Below are 14,022 nucleotides of genomic sequence, written 5' to 3' on the forward strand. Positions count from 1 at the left end.
TAAGGTCTGGCCCCCAGTACTCTCTGACCTAACCTCTTACTGGCTCTCTTCCCCCTCAGGGCAGCCCTCTCCCTTGCAATTTGTGGGACATGCCAGACATGAGCAGTGGGGGCCCTGAGCCGGCACCCAGATGATGGTAAGCATGGGTGGGGCCAGGCGGGGTGTGATCTCAGTTCCTCTCCTCCACTTTCCAGCCCTCTCGTCCCTCACCTCCTGCTTCATCTGACAAGTCTTGATGGTTCCTCTGCCTCTGCCTGCATCCACTCCATGATGGTCCCTTTCTCTGGATCCCCGCAGTCACTTTCAGTGTCAGCTCTCTGCCCCCCAACCCCGTTCTCCCAGCCAGTGAGCCATCAACATCATATCCCCACACCACAAATCGTATGAAGTCCTTCCCATGCCTCAGCCTCCTCCTGGCTCCATGGGATTTTGCCTTCCAGAGGAGAGTTGAAACCCATGGTCAGACTGAATTTCTATGCAATCAAGCCCGAGCCTCCTGTATAGTCAAGCATCGTCCCACTTCCCACCCTCCGTTGTGTGTGTTCTTCTGGTCTTATCCCACCAGGCCTTTTCTCCTTCTTTCTTCTCTAAAACTGTCCACCGCCTCCACATTTTCTTCTCACTGTACGGATCCCTTTGGATTCCACCTTCTGTGAATCACACTCTTTGGGGGCACTCTAGAAGCCCAGAGTCCATTTTTTTAAAAAAGCCTTTAACTCAACTCTTTGTAAGTTCAGATTTTGGACCACTTTTTCCCTTCAGGTGGAATGGGCCTCCATTTTTAGCTCATGGGAAGAGTGCACAGGTACAGGAGCTGGGCACTGGTGGTCTGCTCCATGTGCCCTTGAGATGGGACATTTGAGTCTTAAAGACCTTCAGGATTCTGAGGGCTGGACTTTGGTCTCCACCTCAGTTCCATTTACAAAGCGCCTGCTGTGTGGCTGACTCCAGGCCTGCCTTCTTATTCATTCAGGGGGGTCCCAAGAGTAGTTGTAATTCACCTGACTTTATAGACAAGAAAACAGTTCAGAGGGCTCTAGACACTTGCCCAAAGTCACAGAGTGTAAAAGAGACGAACGGCCCCTGGACTCCACGTGCAGTGCTCTCCCCGCCCCACTGGAGCTGGCTCCCACACGGCTGCTTCCTTCAATTATCCAGACTCTCTGATCCAGCAAACTCTGGTATCTTCTCTTAAACATCACATCTTCACGCCTCCTGGGTCACTTCCAAACGGATTTCACCAGAGGACAGTTCCACAGAACATACCACTAGCCATCCCATCCAGAAATGCACCTCTCTTCCTTGGAAACTCTCACTTTGCACTAGAAGCCTCAGAAAATCGAATTTTAACTGATGATTTACTGAGCTGAAATTAAATACAAAATATCACCATCTCTCCTTCTCTGTAACCCATTCCCACTTGGTTTTGCCTGGAACTTTGTAATTGCTTATGTTTTTGAGAATAGTTTTTTTCCCCACCTTATTCTTTGATGGCCTATAGTCGAATTTAAAGAAGTTCTAACCAGTCATTATTTCTCTCCCCCTTCCAGAATAAACCAACCAAGAGGCTGGGCAGCTGGGGCCGGTGGGCACATGATAACCTCCTGGGGGTCCTACATAATAGCCATTTCCTTCAAGCAAGATGGGGGCAAGCTGAGTGGTTAAAGACTCCATCCAAGTCCTATGGGGCTTAAAAGCACCACCCAGTAGCACCACCTTCCAAAGCTATCACAAGGGTAGTTTTGGCACCCTTCTTCTCCATCCAGCAAGCCCAAAGTTGTGGTTATAAGCTTCCCAATCTCTCCCCCAGCTCTTTCTCCTCTCCATGGCAACTCTTGCTGCAGCAAATTCTGTAGAAGCTGAGCCTGGACTCTCCAATCTTCAAAGAAAAGAGGACTATTGTATTAATGGAGCACCAGACACAGAAGAATTTCAGGAAGGCAAGACGAGGTGCCCAGAGAAGAAGGAAGGTGTGTTATTGGCAGCTTAGGAGACCCGTGGGGAAAGAGGACTTGAGAAAAGCACTCGGTTGCAATGTGCTCTCCCTAATTGCTCCCTGGATGGCCTACCCAGGAGGGACCAGCCTTTAAGAGAACTGCCAGAAAATGGTAAAATAAGACTTACTACCTTCACGCCACCAAGGTAAGTATGAAGGGCAGGGAACGGAGACATTTCCTGGAGAAGAATGAGGCCAGCACACATATCGATCAAAGGTCCCATTACAAAAGGTCCCTGTGGGGAGAAAAGGTCCTGGATGAGGGCCATGTTGGAGCACCAGGGCCACCGATGGAGGCAGAGTCCCCTCCCTGGCACAGGAAGCTGGTATACCCTATGCAGGAACTAGCACGGGAGTCCCACCGTCCAGACACATCAAGGATGAGGAACAGCGTGGGGAGGAAGGAATGCTTAATGCACCCCCGAGCTCTGTGGCTTTGTCTACCCAACCTGACCTCTGGCAGCGGTCCCGTCAGTTATGTCCATGTGCACGTCATGCTGATGCTGGTTTATTTTACATGGACTGAACTATCACACAAACTCGGGGTCAGGAGGACACTTGGAGGTTTACCCAGTGCCTTCTGTTCCATAACTCACTACAGAATTGTCAAACCTTCATCAGTTAGATGCTGGAACACCCTGACTGTGAAATATGTGATATGACCCATGGGTACAGGGGGGTCCAAAACTGAGGTTCTTGGTTGCACATATCCAACACAACCTACAACCTCTGTAGGGTTATATTTCTCCATTTGAAGACCAACTCAACAATCATTATGAGGCATTTGGACCACCTCAAATTCAGGGGATGATTTGCACTCTGGCACTTGGCGAAGAGATGCTGAAAACACAGGGCACTGCCTTATGGACCTCCTGGAATGAAAGGAAGGAATTTCAGGTTGGATCCCAAATGCCCATATTGCAAGTTCCTCACTCCTGGGAACTAGGCATCGTTCCTGTCTGCTTCCTATCGGGGCTAGCATGCAGGGGCCATTCAGGTTGAATAATCATGTTACTGGCATCAGGATCCCACAGATGCAGATCTGCCAGGTTATGAGCTGGCTCAGGGTATCTTGTCGACCCGGCTGCCAAGTGTTAGCACATGGTCTGTGAGAAACAATGTTCACCTGGCCAAGCTTCTCACGGCAGGACTCCAGAAAAAGAGAACATGCCCTACTTTGATTTCAGAAAGCAGTATTCCCTAAAGTGAGGGGTGGTTCTCATAACAGATACCAAGCTCTGATTGCCACCAGCCTGGGCTGAAGAAATAGTCAGAGGGAGAGGGGTATGGCTTGAAGGTTGGGACTCTTTGGGTCAGGAAAAAGAAGAGAGCGTTTACAGTATCCTGTCCTCCACTAAGCTGCTGAATGAAATCATCTGAAAGCAGCCAGGAGGATAAGGAGAGGCCAGATTTCATCATTCAAAAAAAAAAAAAAAAGGTAAAAAAGGTGGGGGGAATTTGGACATATCTGAAGAGTCAGTATGCGGGCAGGAGAGGTCATGGACTGATCAAACGATGAACATATTTGCTAGAAGGCTCTAACCCTAGTGTAGACCTGGCAAGGAGAAATGTTGGACCTCCTCCTTCCCACTTACCCAACAGAGTCTCAGGTTAATCTATGACAGTGGCTCAGGTCATGCGATTTGGTGGTGAGTGTGGTGTCACATCTATGTATATACCATCCCATGTGCTCTTTTATGATGAGAGATGGGGGTCTCTCCTCCCTTCCCTTGAACCTGGGTAGGCTTTGGTAACCACCTGATGCAACTGAACATGGGAGAAATAGCTTCCGAGGCTGGGTCATAAAAGGCAAGATGGTTTCTGGTCATGCTTTCCCTGGAAGCCTCACCACCATGCTGGGAGGAGCTTCGTCTGGGAGCCACCATCAGCCATCTGTCGTCAGTGCAAACAAGCCTTCTGATGATTCCAGCCCCCAAACACTGAGCCTTCCAGCTAAACGCCAGACACCAAACAAGTCATCCCCACTGTGCCTGGTCTGAATTCCTCACCCACAGAAACTGGGATGATGATGATGATGATTGCTTTAAGCTACTGAGCTTTGGGGATATTTGTTACACAGCCACAGATAACTCATACACCTGCTTACCAGAAGGTTCCTTGAGCAAGTCTCTCAGACACTTCTCTTTGTATTGAGCCCACTTGCGAGTTGTTTCCTCAAGGAGGGATCCTGTAACCTGAGCAGAAGAAAACCATGGTGACTCCCAGTTCACTACAGAGGTGGCCTTGTGATCGTTCCACCACGAATTTCAAAACTTTCTGTTGAAGTGACCATAATGGCCTGCACCAAGAAAAAGATTTCTTTGGAGTCTTATATTCTACCTTAAAGGTGCACACAAATCTTATGTTGACTCCATAATCCAATCATACTGGTTTTAGTACAGATATGAAAGACTTTCTTAAAAAGATTTTATTCATTTGACAGAGACAGAGAGAGAAAGCACAGGTAGGCAGAGCAGCAGAGGCAGAGCGAGAGGGAGAAGCAGACTCCCCGCTGAGCAGGGAGCCCAACGTAGGACTCGATCCCAGGACCCCGGGAACATGACCTGAGCCAAAGGCAGATGCTTAACTGACTGAGCCACCCAGTCACCCCTGAAAGACTTTTCCCCCCACCCCAAAATCTTCAAGTGAGGTTGATATTTTAAGAGGAGGCAATATGGTCTTTCTGGATGTCATTAACAGTTGCATGCTGCTAAGATTATGTGACTCTCAAGAAGAAAAGCATCACAGTGGGAAGAGCTCTATAATGTGTCAGGGGAAGGCTGGGAGAATTGTGGGGACCTGCGCCATCCCACCTGGCTGACTGAGGGTCCAGAGTCAAAGACTGGGTAGAGAGATGCTCTGCTACCACACTGAGACCTTGGGTTTTTTTCCCCTTTCTGTCATTAACTATCCCCTCCCATAGAACCTTAAAAATACAAGATGCATGTTTGGGCTTTCCAGATAATTGAGTTGTCCAACAACATCTAATTGTGTATCTGTACCACTCATTTTGTTTCGTTTTTAACACAACAGGTGGTCTAAAGGGGTTTTCTCTTCTTCAATTGACTCTGCTTTATTGAACACCTGTTACGTGCCAGGCTTTGCATTAGGGAGGAACTGAAAGGGATGTGGTGATGGAGAAAACACAGCTTCTGCCCTGAAGGACTTAGAATCTGCTAAAGATAAAATAACTGTATAATTGGCTGACAATCAAAGTTAAGTGATGTTCATACCCTATCGTTGTCTGATCCCGAAGAGTTTCATCCCCTAGTGGCTCGGTGTTGGCAGAATCAGCCACAAACCAGAATCCGGGAGCTGTCCTTGGCTCCTTCCTCCACATCATCCAACCAGGCACCAGATTCTGTCCTACACCTCTCTCCTGTCTTACCCTGCTTCCCATTTCCTCTGCCTCTGGCCTGGTCTACACTGTTCCAGAGAGAGAGGTCCACAGGGCTGTCCTGCCTAGTCTTCTCCTCATGGCCTGTCGAGTTGAGATGACATCTCAGCCAACCCAGGGCCAAACCTCTTGACCCTAAGTCATGTTCTTCTGTGACTGCATCTTTGCCTTTCCCACTGGCCCTCCCTTCTACCCTCATCCTCATCTGCTCACCCCGAAGGCTCAACTCAAGCCTAAGGACCCCCTAGTCACACTTGACCACCTCTGTCACTGAAGTCTGGAGCCAGGAACCCTTCTTCCCAATGCCCTGTGACTCCACACATGACTAAGTCCTGTGTCCCATCATGTTATACTATCATGGGTGGTTCATTCGTCCAAATCCTTCGCTACCCCATACGTTCCTTGAGGGCCGGGAAGTGACTTCCATCTCTGAACACAAGTCCCTAGCACCGGCCAGGAGTTACTGTCCTCAATTTCCAGCTAAAGAAACGAGGCACAGGCATGGGGTGGAGCTGAAGGTGGGGGATGAACATGGGAGGGGCTAGATATGTGATCTGGGATAAGGTCACCCAGTTCAGTTGGCTTTGAGGCTTTGTATCCTCTCACAAGGGGTAAAAAACTCAAATACTTTCTTGGGCCAAGTAGACAGCCTAAAAGAATGAGGTAAGACACACGTAGCAATAGGTGTAACAACAGGGAGTGGAGAAATCCAGTGTAAACTGGGGAGATGATCCATCAAAAGGCACTCAAACACACACACACACACCATCTATGAGCCCTGTGGATGTCTAATTTCCATGTTCTGAGTCACTAGTATAGTCTACCCTCTCTGTCCTCTGCCCAGCATGGCCTACCCCCCAATACTACAGAAGGCACGATGGCGCCTGTGAATAATTCCTTTGCATCCTTTCCAGAGAATCACACAGACAACTTTTTGAAGAAGAGCTGGTAGAATCATAGTTACACCAGAGATTACCAAATGTTCTCAAGTCATGGTGCCCTTGGTGACTCCACCATTTTCCCATAGTCCCCCTAAGCCAAAAGAAAGGGCTAAAGTCCCATTTTTTTTAGTAGGTAGGGCAAAATGACTTCAGTATTCGCAACCTAACAATGGAGTACCTACTGGAGATTCCACAACTTCCCAAACTTGGGGATCCGATAGGACACCACCTTGATACACATGGATGTTTGTGCAGTACTTTCTTTTCAGTACAGCAATTGCAAAAAACCAACCAAACAAACAAACAAAAAACAAAAACCAGCTTTGCAGAGATACAACATCAGCAAAGGGAATGGGGCACGATCTAATGCTGAAACCAGGAACTACCTTGAGCTAGTAATTCCCAGGGTCTGGCGGATGTCATGGGTCTCTTTGCTTCCCTTGAAAAATTAAAATATTGGGGCATCTGGATGGCTCAGTGGGTTAAAGCCTCTGCCTTCGGCTCAGGCCATGAACTCAGGGTCCTGGGATCAAGCCCTGCATCAGGCTCCTTGCTCGGCGGGAAGCCTGCTTCCTCCTCTCCCTCTGCCTGCCTCTCTGCCTGCTTGTGATCTCTCTCTCTGTCAAATAAATTTTTAAAAAAAGAAAGAAAAATTAAAATATCTTACAGCACCCCTGTGAGTTCACAGTGGTGCCTTGAGGCACATTAGCACAACCATCTGGAAACCACAGGATTAGCCAATAAGTAATAACAATGATGATAATGATGAGGAAATAATTGGCATTTACCCTTAGGCTTCAGTTTCCAATAAACTTTCAATCTCCCACAATACTTTCTGTCTCTGAGTTACAGCACAAGAGTCACGATGGGAGTTTATTAGAACACTGTTTAGGAAAATCAGCTTCCTGATGGGACTATAACCGGATTCGTATTATTTTTCACACATTCGGCAAAGAAGCTGAGAACCAGATCATCAGCTTCCAGAATCCTCCGAGCCGCCAAAGTTAGACACTTTCTTGGATAGAGAGCTATTTATATTGTCAGGGACGTCACTGGAACTGGCCAAGGAAGAGACAATAAAATCAGTCATGCACGTGCGCTGTGTCCCTGGACTTACTCTGCCCTCTTCCCCTGCCCTTTGCCATGACTGATGGCCATGGTCAGAAGAAGAAGGAGGGGAAGGAGAAGGAACCCTACAAAGCACCAAATTTGTTCAATTCAGGGGAGCTGGACGAACAGACTGTCTTCCCAGGTACTTGTTCCAAAGACATGAAAAACACACGATGGCACGATCACATCCAGAACTAAACAAGGTAAGGAGGTGAAGAAATAGCACAAACAGATGTTTTCTCTCTTTTTTTTTTTTTAAGATTTATTTATTTATCTATTGGACAGACAGAGATCACAAGTAGGCAGAGAGCCAGGCAGAGAGAGAGGGAAGCAGGCTCCCCGCCGAGCAGAGAGCCCGATGCGGGGCTCGATCCCAGGACCCTGAGATCATGACCTGAGCCGAAGGCAGAGGCTTAACCCACTGAGCCACCCAGGTACACCCAGATGTTTTCTAACTGGAAAAAATCAACTTGATCTTGATTCCTCTTCCCCTTGAGTGGGAAGCCAGCATCAATGCCCACCTTGGCTGAGAAGCGATCAAGGGAAAGGGAAAAAAGACCTTCTGTGGATTGTTCTCAATCCATTTTATTGTATTCTTTGTTCAAGAAGGCACACGCCTCTCTGTAAAGCAAACAAAAAATTGCAGGAGAGCCCCCAAAGGGGAGAAGGCGGCATCTTAATCTTAGTATCAGAAATGACCGTCTCCTTCCAGCCTCTTCTCTCTGGGCACACGCTTCCATTTATTTATTTTTTTCTTTTTCTTTCCCTTTTTATTTTAACCGAAAAAGGAAATCATCCAGTTTCATGCTTTTACCAGAAGATGCATTGTGAATATACATCCATCTCAAGAGCCATACTTCGAAAACATCATTTTAACAGCTCTGTGATGTTCGGTAAGGGAATAGGATATGATTCAGTTTTCAAATCCTCCAGCATCGAACACTTACATGGGCCAAGACGCTTGCTAATATAAATTCTGCTGTACTGAAAATATTCACAATTAAACATTCGAGCACATCTTTATTTTCTTAGGAGAAATTCTTTCAACTGGAGTTTCTAGGTCATTGAATATGCACATTTTTAAAGGGTTTTGATAATGGACTGACAACCTATCCTCGCCAAGTTTTTTTTTTTTAAATTTAAAAATATGCACCTTTTTACGCTCCCCTCGGCAATGTAGGAAAGAGCCACAAATTCACTTCTTAACGAGCCTGAGAGAAAGAGAGTTTATGTTTTTTGAAGTCAAAGCAACTGTTAATTAACTTAAATGAGTCCGGCGGGGGGTGGGGGGGGGTGGACGGCTTGAATTTAGAAACTAAACTATCCCTGAGAATTTCTCATTAAGTGAATTTTAGGAAGACTTCCTGCCAGAAAACACGCCACGGTCATTTATATTCCATGCAGGGAATGCGTCTGTGAGCAAAATCCATCACGAATGTCTAGCAAAGCCTTGTAATGTAAACATCTAGAGGAAAACTATGGGATTTAAGACCAAGACCCAAGAAGGCGGGGACAGGGGTCATCAGGGTTAGGGACGCACCCTGGGGGACCGTCGGACCGAAGAGGTTCTGAGGACAGGCGGGGTGGCAGGTGGGGGAGGGGGCACTGCTCACAGGGACATTACTGATTAGGAACACGCCAGATGAAAGGAAAAAGGTGTGGCTTTGTCAGCGTCCCACACCAGCCTGAAGCACTGAAGATTTTGCTGGTGTAACATACACATAATCATACGTCCACAGCTGCCCCGGCATGCTGGGGAAGAGAGAGCACAGGGCTTGCCTCTGGGCAGAGGAAGTGGCCAAACTCACAAGCCACAGGATGGCAGGTGACAGTCATCTAACAGGGCTCGGCACCCAGTGGGCAATGCACGAGCATCAGTGCATGGTCGTGAGCAGAAGGGGGAAGGAAACTAGACAGCTAGCGGGCGGGCTGTACTCGGTTGGGATATGAGCTCTCTGGAGAACTAAAGCAAGAATGTGAGTTCTGTATGGACTGTCCCAGGAAGGGTCCTGCCCTTATTGGGCTGGTGGCTCGGCCAGAGGCTGCCACCACCGCAGGGATTCCATGAAACCACCCATCGGGCTCACATTCTCGGTCTGTGAGGGCTTGAAGGCAGCCTCTGGGAGAGATCGGACGCAGAGAACTTGGCAGGTGTTTTCTGCCTGTCTGGTTCCAGGTTAGCACCAAAGAAAGCCTGATGAGGTGAATATTTACAGCATCACGGCACCACGGCTCTCCCTAGATGGGGGCAGGAGGGATTTGGAATCCCAATGTCTACACAAACAGAGACGAACTCCACCCATGGACCAAAGGAGAAAGAGAACCCTTCCTCAAGCCACTTTCATTACCTGCTTTTCTCGGGTAAATGGGACTGGGGTTCCTTCATGTTAGGGTCTAGCATGAAAACGGAACCTCAAATGGGAAAGGGGGCAAGAGTCTAGTCTCCCTGGATAAGATTAAAACAAGCTGAAAGTGCCTGGGTGGCTCGGTTGGTGAAACGTCTGCCTTCGGCTCAGGTGGTGATCTCAGGGTCCTGGGATTGAGTCCCCAGTCGGGCTGGGCTCCCTGCTCAGCGGAGAGTCTGCTTCTCCCTCTGCCTCCCCCTGCTTGTGCTCGCTGTCTCTCAAATAAACAAATAAATAAAATCTTTAATGAAAAAAAAAAGAATAAAACAAGCTACCAGAATGCCCACCATGCAGGTGGGGTCACACACATTGTGAGACACAACCTTGAAGCCCTCAAACATCACGCTGTGGGGTTACCGTAGCCGACACAGAAAAGTGTTTTCATCTGTAAGTGGGATTGACAGGAGGGACTCCCTCGAGGGGCACGAAATGAGTTAATACAAGGGACACACCTGACACTTGCCGATAGCACGATACTATTTAAGTCTGATCCTATGCTTGTTAGGGGCAAAAAAAGCATAGGTAAAAAAAATAGCAGGAAAAGGTCTGGGAGTATAAGCCCCCAAAGGCGAACGAGGGTGATTACTGGGCAGTGGGAATACAGTGATTCATAGTTGGTGTTTACACTTCTTTGAATTTTATACGTTCACTTCTTTAAACCATGATCATTCTATATTTTTATACTAAGAAGAAAGGAAAGAAAGAAAAGGAGAAAAGAAAGACGAGAAAACCCCGTCATAGTCCATCAACCTTTAAATACCCGGGCCTGAGAAAACTGTAAAAGCAGACAGGAGGCTATCTGGGACCAGTTTAAATGCTATGTACAGAGTTCGCGATGACCCTGGAAAATGCTTACAAAATAGTGTAAAGGGGGAAAGCCAGGATACAGAACACTTTCTGCGTCATAATTTCAGCTGCTCAGAAACACGCATAGAAAAAGGATTTACAAGAAATATGCCAAAACAGTAACAGCGATAACCTCCGAATATTGGGCTTATGGTTAATCACTGCCGCCTCAATACTGTTGTATATTTCCCAAATTGCCCGCGAGAGCCCGAAACTGCTTCTGGGATCCGAAAAGATGCAGACCTGACCCTAATAGCAGACACCATGACAATCCAAATCATAAACCGCTCTTACTTGCTTGATGGAGACCAGGAGCAGCAGGGCGAGCATGGGCCTCGCAGGGGCCGGGGGAGAGCGCTTCCTGGAGGGAGGGGGAGGCCTGGCCCCCCGGGGAGCAGCAGGGGTGTCCATGGGCAGCGCGTGGACTCGGGGCGGGGGTCCCGCTTTCCTTCTCCCGGGCGCTGCCCCGCCCGGCGCCAGCCTCACCTTCCGCCCCCTGCAACTTCACAGGCGCGGGCGCGTTTCTCGAACAGTCCAAGATGGACCACAGGCGGCCTCCTCCTGCATTCCTCCAGGCACCGCGCGAGGAAATGTTTGCACAAACCCTCTCCACGCCGCGCGGAGAGCATCTGGACGGGGCTAGAGCCACCTACCGATGATTCTCCCGGGTTTCCCATCGGCGGTGGCTCATCCCCCGCCCCAGCACCCCCCACCCCCACCCCCACCCCAGAGGCAGGGAGATTTTTCCCAGACCTTGCCCCAAGTCAGCTGCGCTCCAGGGACTTCCTCAGCAGAGGCCCGCCCCGGAGGAAAAGCCAGGGCGGCCGGGGGTTCTGCTCCCAAAACCCAGCTCAGGGCACGAGGCCCCGGGGGGCCAGAGCCTCGGGTTCCAGCCCCTGAGCTGCCAGCCAGCTGTGCGGTGGGCGTCTTGGAGAGGGGGGCCCGTTTCTTACCAAGGCCCCCAAGGGCAGGGTCTCCTTCGGGGGGGCCCTGTCTATGCAAACACTTGGAGGGAGAAAGCGGCTTGGACTCAGGATCGCGTCTACCCAAGCGCCCGGGACATGCAGAAAAGCCAGACAGCCCTCCGGATTGCCCCCTTGCGCCCCCGGCCCACCTGGCAGAGGTTTGCCCTGAATGCACCCCGCCCCTCGCCCCATGATTTGCTCAGACTCAGCAAGTGCGCATGTGCAGAACCTTACAGCCCCTGACCACCTGCTTCACGCACCCTCATGACAAGCAGGTGCGGGGCGTGAAGATTGCTCCACCCAGCGGCTGGGGAAGTGAGGCACAGAGAGGTTAGGTTGCCGGCCCACGGCCACACAGCCATGCGCGGCAAGGCCGGGAGACCCAGCATCCCCCGACACAGCTACCTGGGCAGGTGCTGATCTTCCCTGAACTCTCCCGGGACGGTCCTCTTCCCAAGCGAGTTCCTCGCGGGGCCTCTGCTCGACCGACCCTTCTCGCCCCACCTCTCCCTGTGCAAGCTTCCCAGCCTCCAGACCCGGGACGCGGGAGGGAGCCGTCCTCCCTGGCTGAGACACAGGTGGGCTAGAGACAAGAAGATCCTGTTTTCATTTAGGCTAGTTTTGTTTTTCTCTCCATTCCTGTCGGACGGAGGAGCTCATCTTGGCTGACGTGTCTGAGTGAATGAATTCCGGATGGTTGGGGAAAAACAAGTAAGGATCATTTCCTAGAAGCCCTTGGCAATCTTAAGATCCCGCCTGGCCACGTGGCAAGATTTTAAAACTTAGCGGACAAATGCTCATAGTGAACAAAGACCCCCCAAACGGACGGGGACAGTAGTACGACCTCTGGAATCAGCGTGGTCGTCTCCAGGACAGCAGGACAGAGAGCGCCCGCCGACGCTCCCATCCTTTCCTTTCGGCCGGAAAGCCATTCTGGGACCCCACGATAATGACTGCGTCTTCCACGCTGCACACTGGCAAAGGAAATGCCTGCCCGGTAAGAATATTCTGGCTCATCTCTTTGAATGTATTCTCAAAAATGTTCTTTCTCTGAAGGGAGAGGGGTTGGGGCCACCCATGACCTCCCTGCTGTTGGACAGATGCCATCTAGTGATGAGATGTGATAAATCCTCTTCCCACGAGACAGGTGGCCAAGCCCACAAACGCAGGGCTCACAGCGCACAGCCCTCTGCCTGCGCCAGCAGGAGGTAGAGAGTCAGAGGGACCCACATGGCACCACCCTTCTCTCCTACCTGCCCAGTCCAGTGTCTGCAGGTGTATCTGGGGGGTCCTCAGCTCAGCTGCAATCTAGGACCTGTGTTTCAGACGCCACGTGGGCTTTTCTGTGACATTCCTGCCCTTGTTCTCGCATCAATGTCCTCTGCCCAAAAAGTGACTGTCCCCCACTTCCAGAGGGCCCCCTTGGTGAGGGCAGGAATGAGAGTGCCACGGGGTATGCTTGCCAGCTTTTGAGGCCCCAGGATGGTGCTGAATGCCGTGCCCTGTGGGGTGGGTGCCGCCCGCCCCTGCTCCCCCCAGTACTTGGGCCCTGGAGCGGACTGCCGGCACCTCGAGTCTCTCAGTCCCAGAAACAGGACGTTGTCCTTGGCAGTCCCTGTGTCTGTAGAGCTGGGCAGGGAACAGGCTATGCGGGCCATGGGATTCCCCATTTCGGGCACCCGACACTGAGTACCCTGATGAATGCGAAAGGCCACGAGGGTAGGGCAGACTCACCCAGACACCTGCCCGGACGCCCTTGGTCTTCAGTCAAGCACCAGCGCCCTCCGCAAGATCCAAAAGGTGGGAGGAACCGAGTGTCTGTGGGCTGGTGAACGCACGCACACAACGTGTCTGTCCGCAGCATGAGATGCTACTGAACACTGAAAAGGGAGGGAATTCTGCCACCTGCTACATCACGGGTGAGCCTTGAGGACATTACCCCGAGTGAAATAAGCCAGTCGCAAAGAAACAATACTGCATGACCCCACTCATGGGAGGGCCCAGGAGCGGTCACCTTCATTGGGACAGGAAGTAGAGTGGCAGGTGCCTGGGCTGGGGTGGGGGGGGGGGATGGGGAGTAAGTGTTCCCAGGGGCGGAGCTCCAGTGTTACAAGGTGAAGAGGTCTGGAGATGGGATGTGCAATCACGTGAGGGTACAAGTGGTCACTGTGGTCAGTTTCGTCTCCTGCATATTTTACCCCAAGTTGAAAAAGACAAAAACAGAGAGCCAGCCTCCTTCTGCACACCCGCTCCCTGGGGAGGACTAAGGGCCAGCTCTGTCCGTGGGAACCCACCCCGCCCTGGGTTTTCTCCTGCGGCTTCTCAGGCCACAGGTGCACATGCGGAGGCCACACGCTGGGTG

The 14,022-nt window shown here is 50.5% G+C and overlaps 1 protein-coding gene across 1 annotated transcript in view; it reads right to left on the bottom strand.

The window, feature by feature from the left end:
- GLP2R (glucagon like peptide 2 receptor) overlaps positions 1 to 11,372 on the bottom strand; it is a gene marked incomplete at both ends in the record, with an annotated part of 40,815 nt that extends 29,443 nt beyond the window's left edge. The window contains 6 exon segments of the mRNA XM_080827464.1: positions 2,128 to 2,232; positions 4,104 to 4,191; positions 10,990 to 11,166; positions 11,168 to 11,272; positions 11,275 to 11,318; positions 11,321 to 11,372. Coding sequence (XP_080683590.1) covers positions 2,128 to 2,232; positions 4,104 to 4,191; positions 10,990 to 11,166; positions 11,168 to 11,272; positions 11,275 to 11,318; positions 11,321 to 11,372 — 571 coding nt within the window.
- Positions 11,373 to 14,022: the final 2,650 nt, after the last annotated feature.

The sequence above is a fragment of the Martes martes genome (genome assembly GCF_963455335.1).
Source record: "Martes martes genome assembly, chromosome: 16".
Classification (NCBI taxonomy): domain Eukaryota; kingdom Metazoa; phylum Chordata; class Mammalia; order Carnivora; family Mustelidae; genus Martes; species Martes martes.